At 52.1% G+C, this 14,069-nt stretch overlaps 1 protein-coding gene across 1 annotated transcript in view; it reads right to left on the reverse strand.

Annotated features, from left to right (window-relative positions):
- Window positions 1–13,487: 13,487 nt before the first annotated feature.
- Window positions 13,488–14,069, reverse strand: part of LOC144952167 (cell division cycle protein 16 homolog) — a 54,022-nt gene continuing 53,440 nt past the window's right edge. The window contains exon 11 of the mRNA XM_078882570.1: window positions 13,488–13,526. Coding sequence (XP_078738696.1) covers window positions 13,488–13,526 — 39 coding nt within the window. The remainder of the gene's footprint in view (window positions 13,527–14,069) is intronic.

A 14,069-nucleotide genomic window follows, 5' to 3' on the forward strand; every position in this document is an offset into this window, starting at 1 on the left:
TCATAGCGCAGCGCGCTAACCGCTACACTACCACTCCCCACTCACATACACATACACACACACACTCACACATACACACATACAGACACACATTAACTCACACATACACTCACACACATACACATACACTCACACATACACTCACACACATACACATACAGACACACATACACTCACACACATACACATACACTCACACATACACTCACACACATACACTCACACACATACACATACCGACACACATACACTCACACACATACACATACAGACACACATACACTCACACATACACTCACACACATACAGACACACATACACTCACACATACACTCACACACATACACACAGACACTCATACAGACACACACACACATACAGACACACATACAGACACACACATACACACACATACACACACATACAATCACATACACACACACATACAGACACATACAACAACAACAACCGCCATTCGCCACTAAGTGGCGGTGACGTCACCACGACGCTTGTGCCAGGCCATGTGCACCCTGAGGCCACGTGAAGTGTCGAACGCCCGCTGGCAGGAGGTCACGGGGCAGACCCAGGTGCCACGGGTCGACGGACCGAGATGACCGAGATGACTGGCTGATGCACCACCTGTGCCCCCTACTGTGCCAACTTGCTGTGCTTTACCACCCGGCGCTCCGCTCGTTGTTGTGAGCGTCGCTCCTCCGCCCTCCGTTGTTGTTGGAGGGCGACTGCCTCCAACTGCCCAGTAGCGTCCTTCACGAGCCTCCTCCACTGAGGCCGATCTTGACACCGCTGGTACCAGTCATCAGCAAGTCCACTCAGCTCCACGTCCTCCTGTACCACATCACTCCATCTCTTCTCTAGCCCGTGCCGCGCCCGTTTAGCCCCCTCGATCCGGCCGAACAAAAGCTGTTTAGGCATGCGGTGGCTGGGCATGCGGGCTACATGACCCAGCCAACGCAGCCTTGCCTGCCGGAGGAGCTCACTGATGGGACTTTGCCCAGATCTTTCAAGGACTTGTGAGCTCATCACACAATCCAGCCTGGTTAAACCCAGGATGGATCGTAGGCAGGCCAGCCTAAATGTTTCCAACCGGCGAAGATGCTCCACTAGGGGGGTCCATGTTTCGCAAGCGTAGAGAAGGGAGGGAATGACCGTGGCCGAGAAGACCTGAAGCTTCGTGCGAAGCGACAGACCAGGTAGCTTCCACACAGCAGCGTTACGCAACCGATGAAAAGATATTGCCGCTCGACTGATTCGGAGTGAGACCTCTGCTGTTAAACTGGAGCCGGTCATGAGCACACTGCCCAGGTATGGGAAACTCTCCACTCTCTCCACAACTGCCCCATCACCGATTGGGAGTTGTGGGGGTGGAGTGCCCGATGGTACAAAATACCCAGGCAGGTGCTTAGTTTTGGTGGGGCTGATGGTAAGGCCCCACCTCTTAGTGGCACGCTCCAGTCTCAGCAGCAGCGTCTCCAACTCCTCTTCTGAATGAGCAGCTATTACCAAATCATCGGCATACATAACGTGGTTGACCAATAGGGAGCCATCCCTTGATCGCACCCGGGCGTCGATCAGACACATACACACACATACACAGACACACATACAGACACACGCACACACAGACACACACATATACACACACATACACACAGACACACACACACATACACACACACACATACAAACACACGCACACAGAGACACACACATACACACACATACACACATATACACACTGACACACACACACAGTCACACACATACAGACACATACAGACACACACACACATACACAGACACACATATAGAGACTCACACACACAGACACTCACACACACATACAGACACACACAACAACAACCGCCATTCGCCACTAAGTGGCGGTGACGTCACCACGACGCTTGTGCCAGGCCATGTGCACCTTGAGGCCACGTGAAGTGTCGAACGCCCGCTGGCAGGAGGTCACGGGGCAGACCCAGGTGCCACTGGTCGAATGACTAAGATGACCGAGATGACTGGCTGATGCACCACCTGTGCCCCCTACTGTGCCAACTTGCTGTGCTTTAGCCACCTGGCGCTCTGCTCGTTGTTGTGAGCGTCGCTCCTCCGCCCTCCGTTGTTGCTGGAGGGCGACTGCCTCCAACTGCCCAGTAGCGTCCTTCACGAGCCTCCTCCACAGAGGCCGATCTTGACACCGCTGGTACCAGTCATCGGCAAGTCCATTCAGCTCCACGTCCTCCTGTACCACATCACTCCATCTCTTCTCTAGCCCATGCCGCGCCCGTTTAGCCCCCTCGATCCGGCCGAACAAAAGCTGTTTCTGCATGCGGTGGCTGGGCATGCGGGCAACATGACCCAGCCAACGCAGCCTTGCCTTGCCGGAGGAGCTCACCGATGGGACTTTGCCCAGATCTTTCAAGGATTTGTGAGCTCCTCACACAATCCAGCCTGCAGGTTAAACCCAGGATGGATCGTAGGTAGACCAGCCTAAATGTTTCCAACCGGCGAAGATGCCCCAATAGGAGGGACAGACCAGGTAGCTTCCACACAGCGTTATGCAACTGATGAAAAGATAATGCCACTCGACTGATTCGGAGTGAGACCTCTGCTGTTAAACTGGAACCGGTCATAAGCACACTGCCCAGGTATGGGAACCTCTCCACTCTCTCCACTACTGCCCCATCACCGATTGGGAGTGTGTGGGGGTGGAGTGTCCGATGGTACAAAATACCCAGGCAGGTGCTTCGTTTTGGTGGGGCTGATGGTAGGCCTCGGGAAGGTAAGGTAATTTACCCTTTTTACCGGGTAAAAGGGTAAAAGGGTAAAGGTTTCGACATGCCAAGGGGTAAGGTAAAGGGTACAGGGTGAAGGTAGCTCGGAAGAATTACCCGGTAGAGTAAAGGTAGCGCGAAGTATTACCCGGTAAATGCGGTGCCTAGTTTACCGCTAAAAGCTCCGTGGCGCAGTGCGTGGCCTCCATTTAATAAGTAATCTTTTTTAAACTTTCTTAAAAACACGCTTTTATTAAATGTACTTGTAATGGCAGAACTCCACGACTCCAGGAAGTGGCCCCGAAGCTCGCCGCAACGTAAGGGGCCGTGGTGATTTACAGGCAACGTCAGTTGAGCATGCACAATTAGCCGAAACATAACATATAAAAAATAATGTTAAAAAATATTTTTTTTTATGATAGAATATAGTATTTCGATTTAAAGCTTTCGTGACTGCAGGGATTCATCTTCTTGGTTCTTTCGGTAAAGTCATGTAGAAGGGAAATAATAAGATAATAAACATTTAATATAATAAAATACAATTCTCACGACGTTTCGGCCACAACGCAAGCAGCCGTCCTCAGGTGAAGAACAGGTCTGTCGGAAAGACAGCGTCTGACGGCTGCTTGCATTGTGGCCAAAACGTCGTGAAAATTGTATTGTTTTATTTTTATTATTTTATTATTTCCCTTCTACGTGACTTTACCGAAAGAACCAAGAAGAAGAATATGGTGTTGTCACCAGTATGACATAAGTATACCAAGTGTGCAGTCGATACCACATTAGGAAGTGGGTTAAAATTGAGTTACAAGATTTGAGGATACAACGACAACAACAACGACAACATCGACAGTGAGTTAAAAGAAAGCGTGTAAAATTGGAATCATCGAGAGTGTTCTATATGAATGAAGCGCTCTACCTTATAGCATTTACCGTTATTTACCGTTATAAACCTTTGTCATGTGTAGTAGTACTCTAGTAATTACCCTGTAATCGGGTAATTTGTATGGGGTAAGGGTAAAGGTAGGGTAAAAGGTAGGCTCGTTGCTTTTTACCTTTTACCTTACCTGCTAAAGGGTAAAAGGTAAAAGTAGAGTGATTGTATTGTGGTAAGGTAAAAGGTAGGGTAAAGGTAGGCTCGTTGTTTTTACCTTTTAACTTTAACCTTACCTTGCCGAGGCCTATCTATGAGTCTCTGTGTGATTGAGTCTATGGGTCTCAGTGTAATACAAATTAACCCGTAAAAACAAAGTTTTTCACTATAAATCCTTTATATGCGTGGCGGCTAGAGTCCTCTCGTCCTCTGGCTTGAGATGGTTGCCACCTATGGGTCAGATGATTGCCTGCCACCATTAAGCAATTGGTAATTAAATATTTAAAAAAAATTCCTAAAAAGTGTAAAGTTACGGAAAAAAATTTTCACGAAAATAAATTGTCACGCACAACGAGTCTGTGTGCAAAATGTCAGCTCGATTGGATCACGGGAAGTGGGTTAAAAAACGACCGAAAGATTTGCACGGTCGTAAGCGCGCAAGCAAGCAAGCAAGTGAACTTAATATAAAGGATTTAAAAAGACTCCGTCAGGCACTGCTGGTCTCCGCTTGTCTTTTATTTAGGTTCTTTCTCCGCACCCCGCACGCGCTTCCTCCTCAGCTCCTCCACTCGTCCTCACACCCCGCTGGTCCTGACGAGGGACCAGCGTCTCCTCTCGCTCCTCTCGCGTGCCGCGCACGCTCCTCTGTCAGCTCCTTCTCCCGCTCCGCACACCACTGGCCGACGGTGTGCCGAAGCCCCATCAGCCACGTGGCTGATGGGGCGGCGGCCACCCAACGTGGTCCCGCTTCTTCACTCCATCAACTGACCCCGATCTCTTCCGGGCTCCCCTCTATAACCTCTCCCCCCACGTGACCCTGACTCCTCCCTTCCGGATCGTCACATCCGGCCTTCCCATACTGCCCTGCTGGCTCCACCCCCGTTCACCTCGCCTCCCATTGGAGCTGCCGAGGTGAACGGCGGCCCCTCCCACACGCCCCCCATACCGGGCTCCGCCCCAATACCCCGGGTCGTGTGATTGGGCCAGAGCCCAGCAGCGAACCCCATTTACGCTCGCATTACATCTGTGTGAGTGCGTCTATGGGTCTGTGTGAGTGAGTCTAAGGGTCTCTGTGTGAGTGAGTGTGTGGGTCTCTGAGTGAGTGAGTCTATGGGTCTCTGTGTGAGTGAGTGTGTGGGTCTCTGAGTGAGTGAGTCTATGGGTCTCTGTGTGAGTGAGTGTGTGGGTCTCTGAGTGAGTGAGTCTATGGGTCTTTGTGTGAGTGAGTCTATGGGTCTCAGTGTGAGTCTATGGGTCACTGTGCGAGTCTATGGGTCTCTGTATGAATGAGTCTATGGGTCGTTGTGTGAATGAGTATGTGGGTCACTGTGCGATTCTATGGGTCTCTGTGTGAGTGGGTCTATGGGTCTCTGTGTGAGGAGTGCGTGGGTCTATGTGTGAGTGAGTCTGTGGGTTTTGGTAACTGAGTCTATGGGTCTCTGTGTGGTGAGTCTGTGGGTCTCTGTGTGGTGAGTCTGTGGGTCTCTGTGTGAGTCTATGGCTCTCTGTGTGAATGAGTCTATGAAACCATTAAAGGTGTTTAGGTCAGATCGCGTTATTTGTGTCGCAACCCTCCCACCACCCAACACGACTAATCAGTCTAAAAAACTGCCACGTTGACAAAAGACAAAATAGTTCACTACTTTAGCCCACCACCGGTGATACGTTGAAGAGTTGATCCACAACATTTACAATCCGAGTCGTGACGACGTTTCGCTGCTAATTACACATCCAGCACCTTCGGGCGATTTGCCAGAATAGTGACGTCATCCCACGTGCTTCCGGTCTGAAATCGTGCAGGGTGACGTCATCGTTGTTGAACCCCATCAGGATTCGAGATCAGAGGCGGGGGGAGGGGTGTTTGCAATCATGTAATCGATCAGTAATCAGCCACTTAGCATGTGACTCATCTGTGTTATTGTATAATACGCTCCCAGGCTGTGCCGAGTCTGTAGCTGTCACAGCGATTGAAATTATTTGAATTATTCTCAATTTCAATTGATTCTCGAACTAATCTTGTCCAGTAATAATTCGTTTTGCATAACACTTCCACGTTATTAAAATCAATTGAATGTCCTTGTTGGCAAGCATGCTCTGCCACTGGTGACGGCTGTGTTTGGGAGAATTTAATGTCCCTTTGGTGTTCTTTTTCAATGGGTATCTGCGTGAGTGAGTCTATGGCTCTCTGCGTGAGTGAGTCTGTGGGTCTCTGTGTGAGTGAATCTATGGGTCTCTGTGTGAGTGAGTCTATGGGTCTCTGTGTGAGTCTATGGGTCTCTGTGTGAGGGAGTCTATGGGTCTCTGTGTGAGTGAGTCTATGGGTCTCTGTGTGAGGGAGTCTATGGGTCTCTGTGTGAGTGAGTCTATGGGTCTGTGTGAGTGAGTCTATGGGTCTCTGTGCGAGTGAGTCTATGGGTCTCTGTGTGAGTGAGTCTGTGGGTCTGTGTGAGTGAGTCTATGGGTCTCTGTGTGAGTGAGTCTATGGGTCTCTGTGTGAGTCTATGGGTCTCTGTGTGAGGGAGTCTATGGGTCTCTGTGTGAGTGAGTCTATGGGTCTCTGTGTGAGGGAGTCTATGGGTCTCTGTGTGAGTGAGTCTATGGGTCTGTGTGAGTGAGTCTATGGGTCTCTGTGTGAGTGAGTCTATGGGTCTGTGTGAGTCTATGGGTCTCTGTGCGAGTGAGTCTGTGGGTCTCTGTGTGAGTCTGTGGGTCTGTGTGAGTGAGTCTATGGGTCTGTGTGAGTGAGTCTAAGGGTCTCTGTGTGATGAGTCTATGGATCTCTGTATGAATGAGTCTATGGCTCTCTGTGTGAGTGAGTCTATGAAACCATTAAAGGTGTTTAGGTCAGATCGCGTTATTTGTGTCGCAACCCTCCCACCACCCAACACGACTAATCAGTCTAAAAAACTGCCACGTTGACAAAAGACAAAATAGTTCACTACTTTAGCCCACCGTTGGTGTGTTGACGAGTGAATCCACAACATTTACAATCCGAGTCGTGACGACGTTTCGCTGCCAATTACACATCCAGCACCTTCGGGCGATTTGCCAGAATAGTGACGTCATCCCACGTGCTTCCGGTCTGAAATCGTGCAGGGTGACGTCATCGTTGTTGAACCCCATCAGGATTCGAGATCAGAGGCGGGGGGGGGGTGTTTGCAATCATGTAATCGATCAGTAATCAGCCACTTAGCATGTGACTCATCTGTGTTATTGTATAATACGCTCCCAGGCTGTGCCGAGTCTGTAGCTGTCACAGCGATTGAAATTATTTGAATTATTCTCAATTTCAATTGATTCTCGAACTAATCTTGTCCAGTACTAATTCGTTCTGCATAACACTTCCACGTTATTAAAATCAATTGAATGTCCTTGTCGGCAAGCATGCTCTGCCACTGGTGACGGCTGTGTTTGGGAGAATTTAATGTCCCTTTGGTGTTCTTTTTCAATGGGTATCTGGGTGAGTGAGTCTATGGCTCTTTGCGTGAGTGAGTCTGTGGGTCTCTGTGTGAGTGAATCTATGGGTCTCTGTGTGATGAGTCTATGGGTCTCTGTGTGAGCGAGTCTATGGGTCTCTGTGTGAGTGAGTCTATGGGTCTCTGTGTGAGTGAGTCTATGGGTCTCTGTGTGAGTGAGTCTGTTGGTCTCTGTGTGAGTGAGTCTATGGGTATCTGTGTGAGTGAGTCTGTTGGTCTCTGTGTGAGTGAGTCTATGGGTCTCTGCGTGAGTGAGTCTATGGGTCTCTGTGTGAGTGAGTCTATGGGTCTCTGTGTGAGTGAGTGTATGGGTCTCTGTGTGAGTGAGTCTGTGGGTCTCTGTGTGAGTGAGTCTATGGGTCCCTGTGTGAGTGAGCGTATGGGTCTCTGTGTGAGTGAGTCTGTGGGTCTCTGTGTGAGTGAGTCTATGGGTCTCTGTGTGAGTGAGTCTATGGGTCTCTGTGTGAGTGAGTCTATGGGTCTCTGTGTGAGTGAGTGTATGGGTCTCTGTGTGAGTGAGTCTATGGGTCTCTGTGTGAGTGAGGCTATGGGTCACTGTGTGAGTGGGTCTGTGGGTCACTATGTGAGTGAGTCTATGGGTCTGTGTGAGGAGTGTGTGGGACTATGTGCGAGTGAGTCTGTGGGTTTTGGTTAGCGAGTCTATGGGTCTCCGTGTGAGTAAGTGTATGGGTCTGTGTGAGTGAGTCTGTGGGTCACTGTGCGAGTCTATGGGTCTCTGTGTGAGTGAGTCTATGGGTCTTTGTGTCAATGAGTCTATGGGTCTCTGTGTGAGTGAGTCTGTGGGTCATTGTGCGAGTCTATGGGTCTCTGTGTGAGTCTATGGGTCTCTGTTTGAGTCTATGGGTCTCTGTGTCAGTGAGTCTATGGGTCTCTGTGTGAGTGAGTTTATGGGTCTCTGTGTGAGTGAGTCTATGGGTCTCTGTGTGAGTGAGGGTATGGGTCTCTGTGTGAGTCTATGGGTCACTGTGTGAGTGGATCTGTGGGTCACTATGTGAGTCGGTCTATGGGTCTCTGTGTGAGTGAGGCTATGGGTCACTGTGTGAGTGGGTCTGTGGGTCACTATGTGAGTGAGTCTATGGGTCTGTGTGTGAGTGAGTCTATGGGTCTCTGTGTGAGTGAGTCTGTGGGTCACTGTGCGAGTCTATGGGTCTCTGTGTGAGTGAGTCTATGGGTCTCTGTGTCAGTGAGTCTATGGGTCTCTGTGTGAGTATGTGGGTCTCTGTGTGAGTGAGTCTATGGGTCTCTGTGTGAGTGAGTCTATGGGTCTCTGTGTGAGTATGTGGGTCTCTGTGTGAGTCTATGGGTCTCTGTGTGAGTGAGTCTATGGGTCTCTGTGTGAGTGAGTCTATGGGTCTCTGCGTGAGTGAGTTTATGAGTCTCTGTGCGAGTGAGTCTATGGGTCTCTGTGTGAGTGAGTATATGGGTCTCTGTGTGAGTGAGTCTATGGGTCTCTGTGTGAGTGAGTCTATGGGTCTCTGTGTGAGTGAGTCTATGGGTCTCTGTGTGAGTGAGTATATGGGTCTCTGTGTGAGTGAGTATGTGGGTCTCTGTGTGAGTGAGTCTATGACTCTCTGTGTGAGTCTGTGGGTCTCTGCGTGAGTCAAAACGGATTTTCCATCCGCTGATAAAGTCTCGGCTGCCTCAGCGCTGACCATAAATTTGAATAAACGAAAGGAAACTGAAATGGAATTTCAATGGATTGTAAATGAGAGCGAGAGGCAGGCAGCAGCCCTCAAGCCTCGCAGCAAACAGGGGCCTGGTTCGACTCCAGACTCGGACGCCACTTTCAATGGGTGGATGAATAAGTGAGTGAATGGGTGGGTGAGTGACTGGGTGGATAAGTGAGTGGCTGGGTGGGTGAGTGTATGAGTGAGTGAATGGGTGGATGAGTGAGTGAATGGGTGGGTGAGTGTATGAGTGAGTGAATGGGTGGATGAGTGAGTGAATGGGTGGGTGAGTGACTGGGTGGATAAGTGAGTGGCTGGGTGGGTGAGTGTATGAGTGAGTGAATGGGTGGATGAGTGAGTGAATGGGTGGGTGAGTGACTGGGTGGATAAGTGAGTGGCTGGGTGGGTGAGTGTATGAGTGAGTGAATGGGTGGATGAGTGAGTGAATGGGTGGGTGAGTGACTGGGTGGATAAGTGAGTGGCTGGGTGGGTGAGTGTATGAGTGAGTGAATGGGTGGGTGAGTAAGTGAGTGAATGGGTGGGTGAGTGACTGGGTGGATAAGTGAGTGGCTGGGTGGGTGAGTGTATGAGTGAGTGAATGGGTGGGTGAGTAAGTGAGTGAATGGGTGGGTGAGTGACTGGGTGGATAAGTGAGTGGCTGGGTGGGTGAGTGGATGAGTGAGTGAATTAATGGGTGGGTGAGTAAGTGAGTGAATGGGTGGGTGAGTGACTGGGTGGATAAGTGAGTGGCTGGGTGGGTGAGTGGATGAGTGAGTGAATTAATGGGTGGGTGAGTGGATGAGTGGTAGGTGAGTGAATGAGTGGTTGGTTGAGTACATGAGTGTATGAGTGAGTGAATGGGTGGGTGAGTGAATGAATGGGTGGATAAGTGAGTGACTGGGTGGGTGAGTGGATGAGTGAGTGAATTAATGGGTGGGTGAGTGAATGAGTGGATGAGTGAGTGAATGGGTGGATGGGTGAATGGGTGGGTGAGTGGATGAGTGAGTGGGTGGGGGGGTGAGTGAGTGAATGAGTGAGTGGGGGAGTGAGTGAATGAGTGAGTGGGGGGGGGGGTGAGTGAATGAGTGAGTGGGGGGGTGAGTGAATGAGTGGGGGGGTGAGTGATTGAGTGGTAGGTGAGTGAATGAGTGAGTGGGGGGGGTGAGTGAATGAGTGGGGGGGGTGAGTGATTGAGTGGTAGGTGAGTGAATGAGTGAGTGGGGGGGGTGAGTGAATGAGTGAGTGGGGGGGGTGAGTGATTGAGTGGTAGGTGAGTGAATGAGTGAGTGGGGGGGTGAGTGAATGAGTGAGTGGGGGGGTGAGTGAATGAGTGAGTGGGGGGGTGAGTGATTGAGTGGGGGGGTGAGTGATTGAGTGGTAGGTGAGTGAATGAGTGAGTGGGGGGGGTGAGTGAATGAGTGAGTGGGGGGGTGAGTGATTGAGTGGTAGGTGAGTGAATGAGTGAGTGGGGGGGGGTGAGTGAATGAGTGGTAGGTGAGTGAATGAGTGAGTGGGGGGGTGAGTGAATGAGTGAGTGGGGGGGTGAGTGAATGAGTGGTAGGTGAGTGAATGAGTGAGTGGGGGGGGGTGAGTGATTGAGTGGTAGGTGAGTGAATGAGTGAGTGGGGGGGTGAGTGAATGAGTGAGTGGGGGGGTGAGTGATTGAGTGGGGGGGTGAGTGATTGAGTGGTAGGTGAGTGAATGAGTGAGTGGGGGGGGTGAGTGAATGAGTGAGTGGGGGGGTGAGTGATTGAGTGGTAGGTGAGTGAATGAGTGAGTGGGGGGGGGTGAGTGAATGAGTGAGTGGGGGGGTGAGTGAATGAGTGAGTGAATGAGTGAGTGAATGCGTGGGTACGTGATCTAGTGAATGAGAAGTCGAGAGACCGGGAACGGAGCCTCGTGATTGTACCGACAGGACTCCCATGGTAAAGCAGACCCCCATGGTAAAGCAGACCCCCATGGTAAAGCAGACTCCCATGGTAAACCAGACCCCCATGGTAAACCAGACCCCCATGGTAAACCAGACCCCCATGGTAAACCAGACCCCCATGGTAAACCAGACTCCCATGGTAAACCAGACTCCCATGGTAAACCAGACCCCCATGGTAAACCAGACTCCCATGGTAAACCAGACTCCCATGGTAAACCAGACCCCCATGGTAAACCAGACTCCCATGGTAAACCAGACCCCCATGGTAAACCAGACTCCCATGGTAAAGCAGACTCCCATGGTAAACCAGACCCCCATGGTAAACCAGACCCCCATGGTAAACCAGACCCCCATGGTAAACCAGACCCCCATGGTAAACCAGACCCCCATGGTAAACCAGACTCCCATGGTAAACCAGACTCCCATGGTAAACCAGACCCCCATGGTAAACCAGACTCCCATGGTAAACCAGACTCCCATGGTAAACCAGACCCCCATGGTAAACCAGACTCCCATGGTAAACCAGACCCCCATGGTAAACCAGACTCCCATGGTAAACCAGACTCCCATGGTAAACCAGACTCCCATGGTAAACCAGACCCCCATGGTAAACCAGACTCCCATGGTAAACCAGACCCCCATGGTAAACCAGACTCCCATGGTAAACCAGACTCCCATGGTAAACCAGACCCCCATGGTAAACCAGACTCCCATGGTAAACCAGACTCCCATGGTAAACCAGACTCCCATGGTAAACCAGACTCCCATGGTAAACCAGACCCCCATGGTAAACCAGACTCCCATGGTAAACCAAACTCCCCATGGTAAAGCAGACTCCCATGGTAAACCAGACTCCCACCAGTGATGGTGGTGGTGATGGTGGTGATGGTGGTGATGGTGATAGTGAGTGTAGGGATGGTGATAGTGATTATAGTGATGGTGATCGTGGTGATGGTAGTGATGGTGGTGATGGTGGTGATGGTAGTTGTGATGGTAGTGATGGTGATGGTGGTGATGGTGATGATGGTGGTGATGGTGATAGTGGTGATGGCAGTGATGGTGATTGTGTTAGTGATAGTAGTGATGGTGACGGTGACACGTGGTGACGGGGTCACGTGGTGACGGTGTTAGTGTTGATGGCGATGGTGGTGATGGTGTTGATGATGGTGATGGGGTCACGTGGTGATGGCGTTGATGATGGGGTCACGTTGTGATGGGGTCACATGGTGATGGGGTCACGTAGTGATGGTGATGGGGTCACGTGGTGATGGGGTCACGTGGTGATGGTGATGGGGTCACGTGGTGATGGGGTCACGTGGTGATGGGGTCACGTAGTGATGGTGATGGGGTCACGTGGTGATGGGGTCACGTAGTGATGGTGATGGGGTCACGTGGTGATGGGGTCACGTAGTGATGGTGATGGGGTCACGTGGTGATGGGGTCACGTGGTGATGGGGTCACGTGGTGATGGGGTCACGTAGTGATGGTGATGGGGTCACGTGGTGATGGGGTCACGTTGTGATGGGGTCACATGGTGATGGGGTCACGTAGTGATGGTGATGGGGTCACGTGGTGATGGGGTCACGTAGTGATGGTGATGGGGTCACGTGGTGATGGGGTCACGTGGTGATGGGGTCACGTGGTGATGGGGTCACGTGGTGACGGGGTCACGTGGTGATGGGGTCACGTAGTGATGGTGATGGGGTCACGTGGTGATGGGGTCACGTAGTGATGGTGATGGGGTCACGTGGTGATGGGGTCACGTGGTGATGGTGATGGGGTCACGTGGTGATGGTGATGGGGTCACGTGGTGATGGGGTCACGTAGTGATGGTGATGGGGTCACGTGGTGATGGGGTCACGTGGTGATGGGGTCACGTGGTGATGGGGTCACGTGGTGATGGTGATGGGGTCACGTGGTGATGGTGATGGGGTCACGTGGTGATGGGGTCACGTGGTGATGGGGTCACGTAGTGATGGTGATGGGGTCACGTGGTGATGGGGTCACGTGGTGATGGGGTCACGTGGTGATGGGGTCACGTGGTGATGGTGATGGGGTCACGTGGTGATGGGGTCACGTGGTGATGGGGTCACGTGGTGATGGTGATGGGGTCACGTGGTGATGGGGTCACGTGGTGATGGGGTCACGTGGTGATGGGGTCACGTGGTGATGGGGTCACGTGGTGATGGTGATGGGGTCACGTGGTGATGGGGTCACGTGGTGATGGGGTCACGTGGTGATGGTGATGGGGTCACGTGGTGATGGGGTCACGTGGTGATGGGGTCACGTAGTGATGGTGATGGGGTCACGTGGTGATGGTGATGGGGTCACGTGGTGATGGGGTCACGTGGTGATGGTGATGGGGTCACGTGGTGATGGTGATGGGGTCACGTGGTGATGGTGATGGGGTCACGTGGTGATGGTGATGGGGTCACGTGGTGTCTGGCTGAGGCAGCATCGGCGCTGCCTTCCACGCGGGAGTCAGAGGCAGGGAAAACCCCCGTGACGTCACAGCACCACGCCCACCACCGGGGAGACCACGCCCCACTAGTACACGGCCACGCCCACACTGAAGACGTCACGCCCACATTCACCGAGCCCACGCCACATGCACCGAGGCCACGCCCCACTGATGACGTCACGCCCTCTCGCAGTGAGGCCACGCCCATCGGTGGTTGAGACCACGCCCATTCATTATCCCCCCCCCCACCCCCTCACTCTGTCACGTGACGGGCTATGAAGAAGGCCCCAAGGCCGAAACGTTGCCTGCTGCATATTTAATTGTTGACGTCTGTGAAGAAGCGCTTCATGGCTCTTCAGATTGCGCCAGTTCCAGCACAAAGACTCAGCATGCCCAGCACCCTCTAGCCCCCCCTCCACCCCCTCTACCCCCTAGCACTCTACCCCCTCCAACCCCTCTACACCCTCTACCCCCCCCCCCTCTACACACTCTACCCCCCCCCCTCTACCTCCCCCCCCACCCCCTCTACCCCCTTTACCCCCCCCCACCCCCCCCTACCCCCCTCCACTCCCCCCCCTACCCCCCCACCCCCTCCACCCCCTCTACCCCCTTTACCCCCTCCACCCCTT

Source organism: Lampetra fluviatilis, chromosome 66 (genome assembly GCF_964198595.1).
Source record: "Lampetra fluviatilis chromosome 66, kcLamFluv1.1, whole genome shotgun sequence".
Taxonomy (NCBI): Eukaryota; Metazoa; Chordata; class Hyperoartia; order Petromyzontiformes; family Petromyzontidae; genus Lampetra; species Lampetra fluviatilis.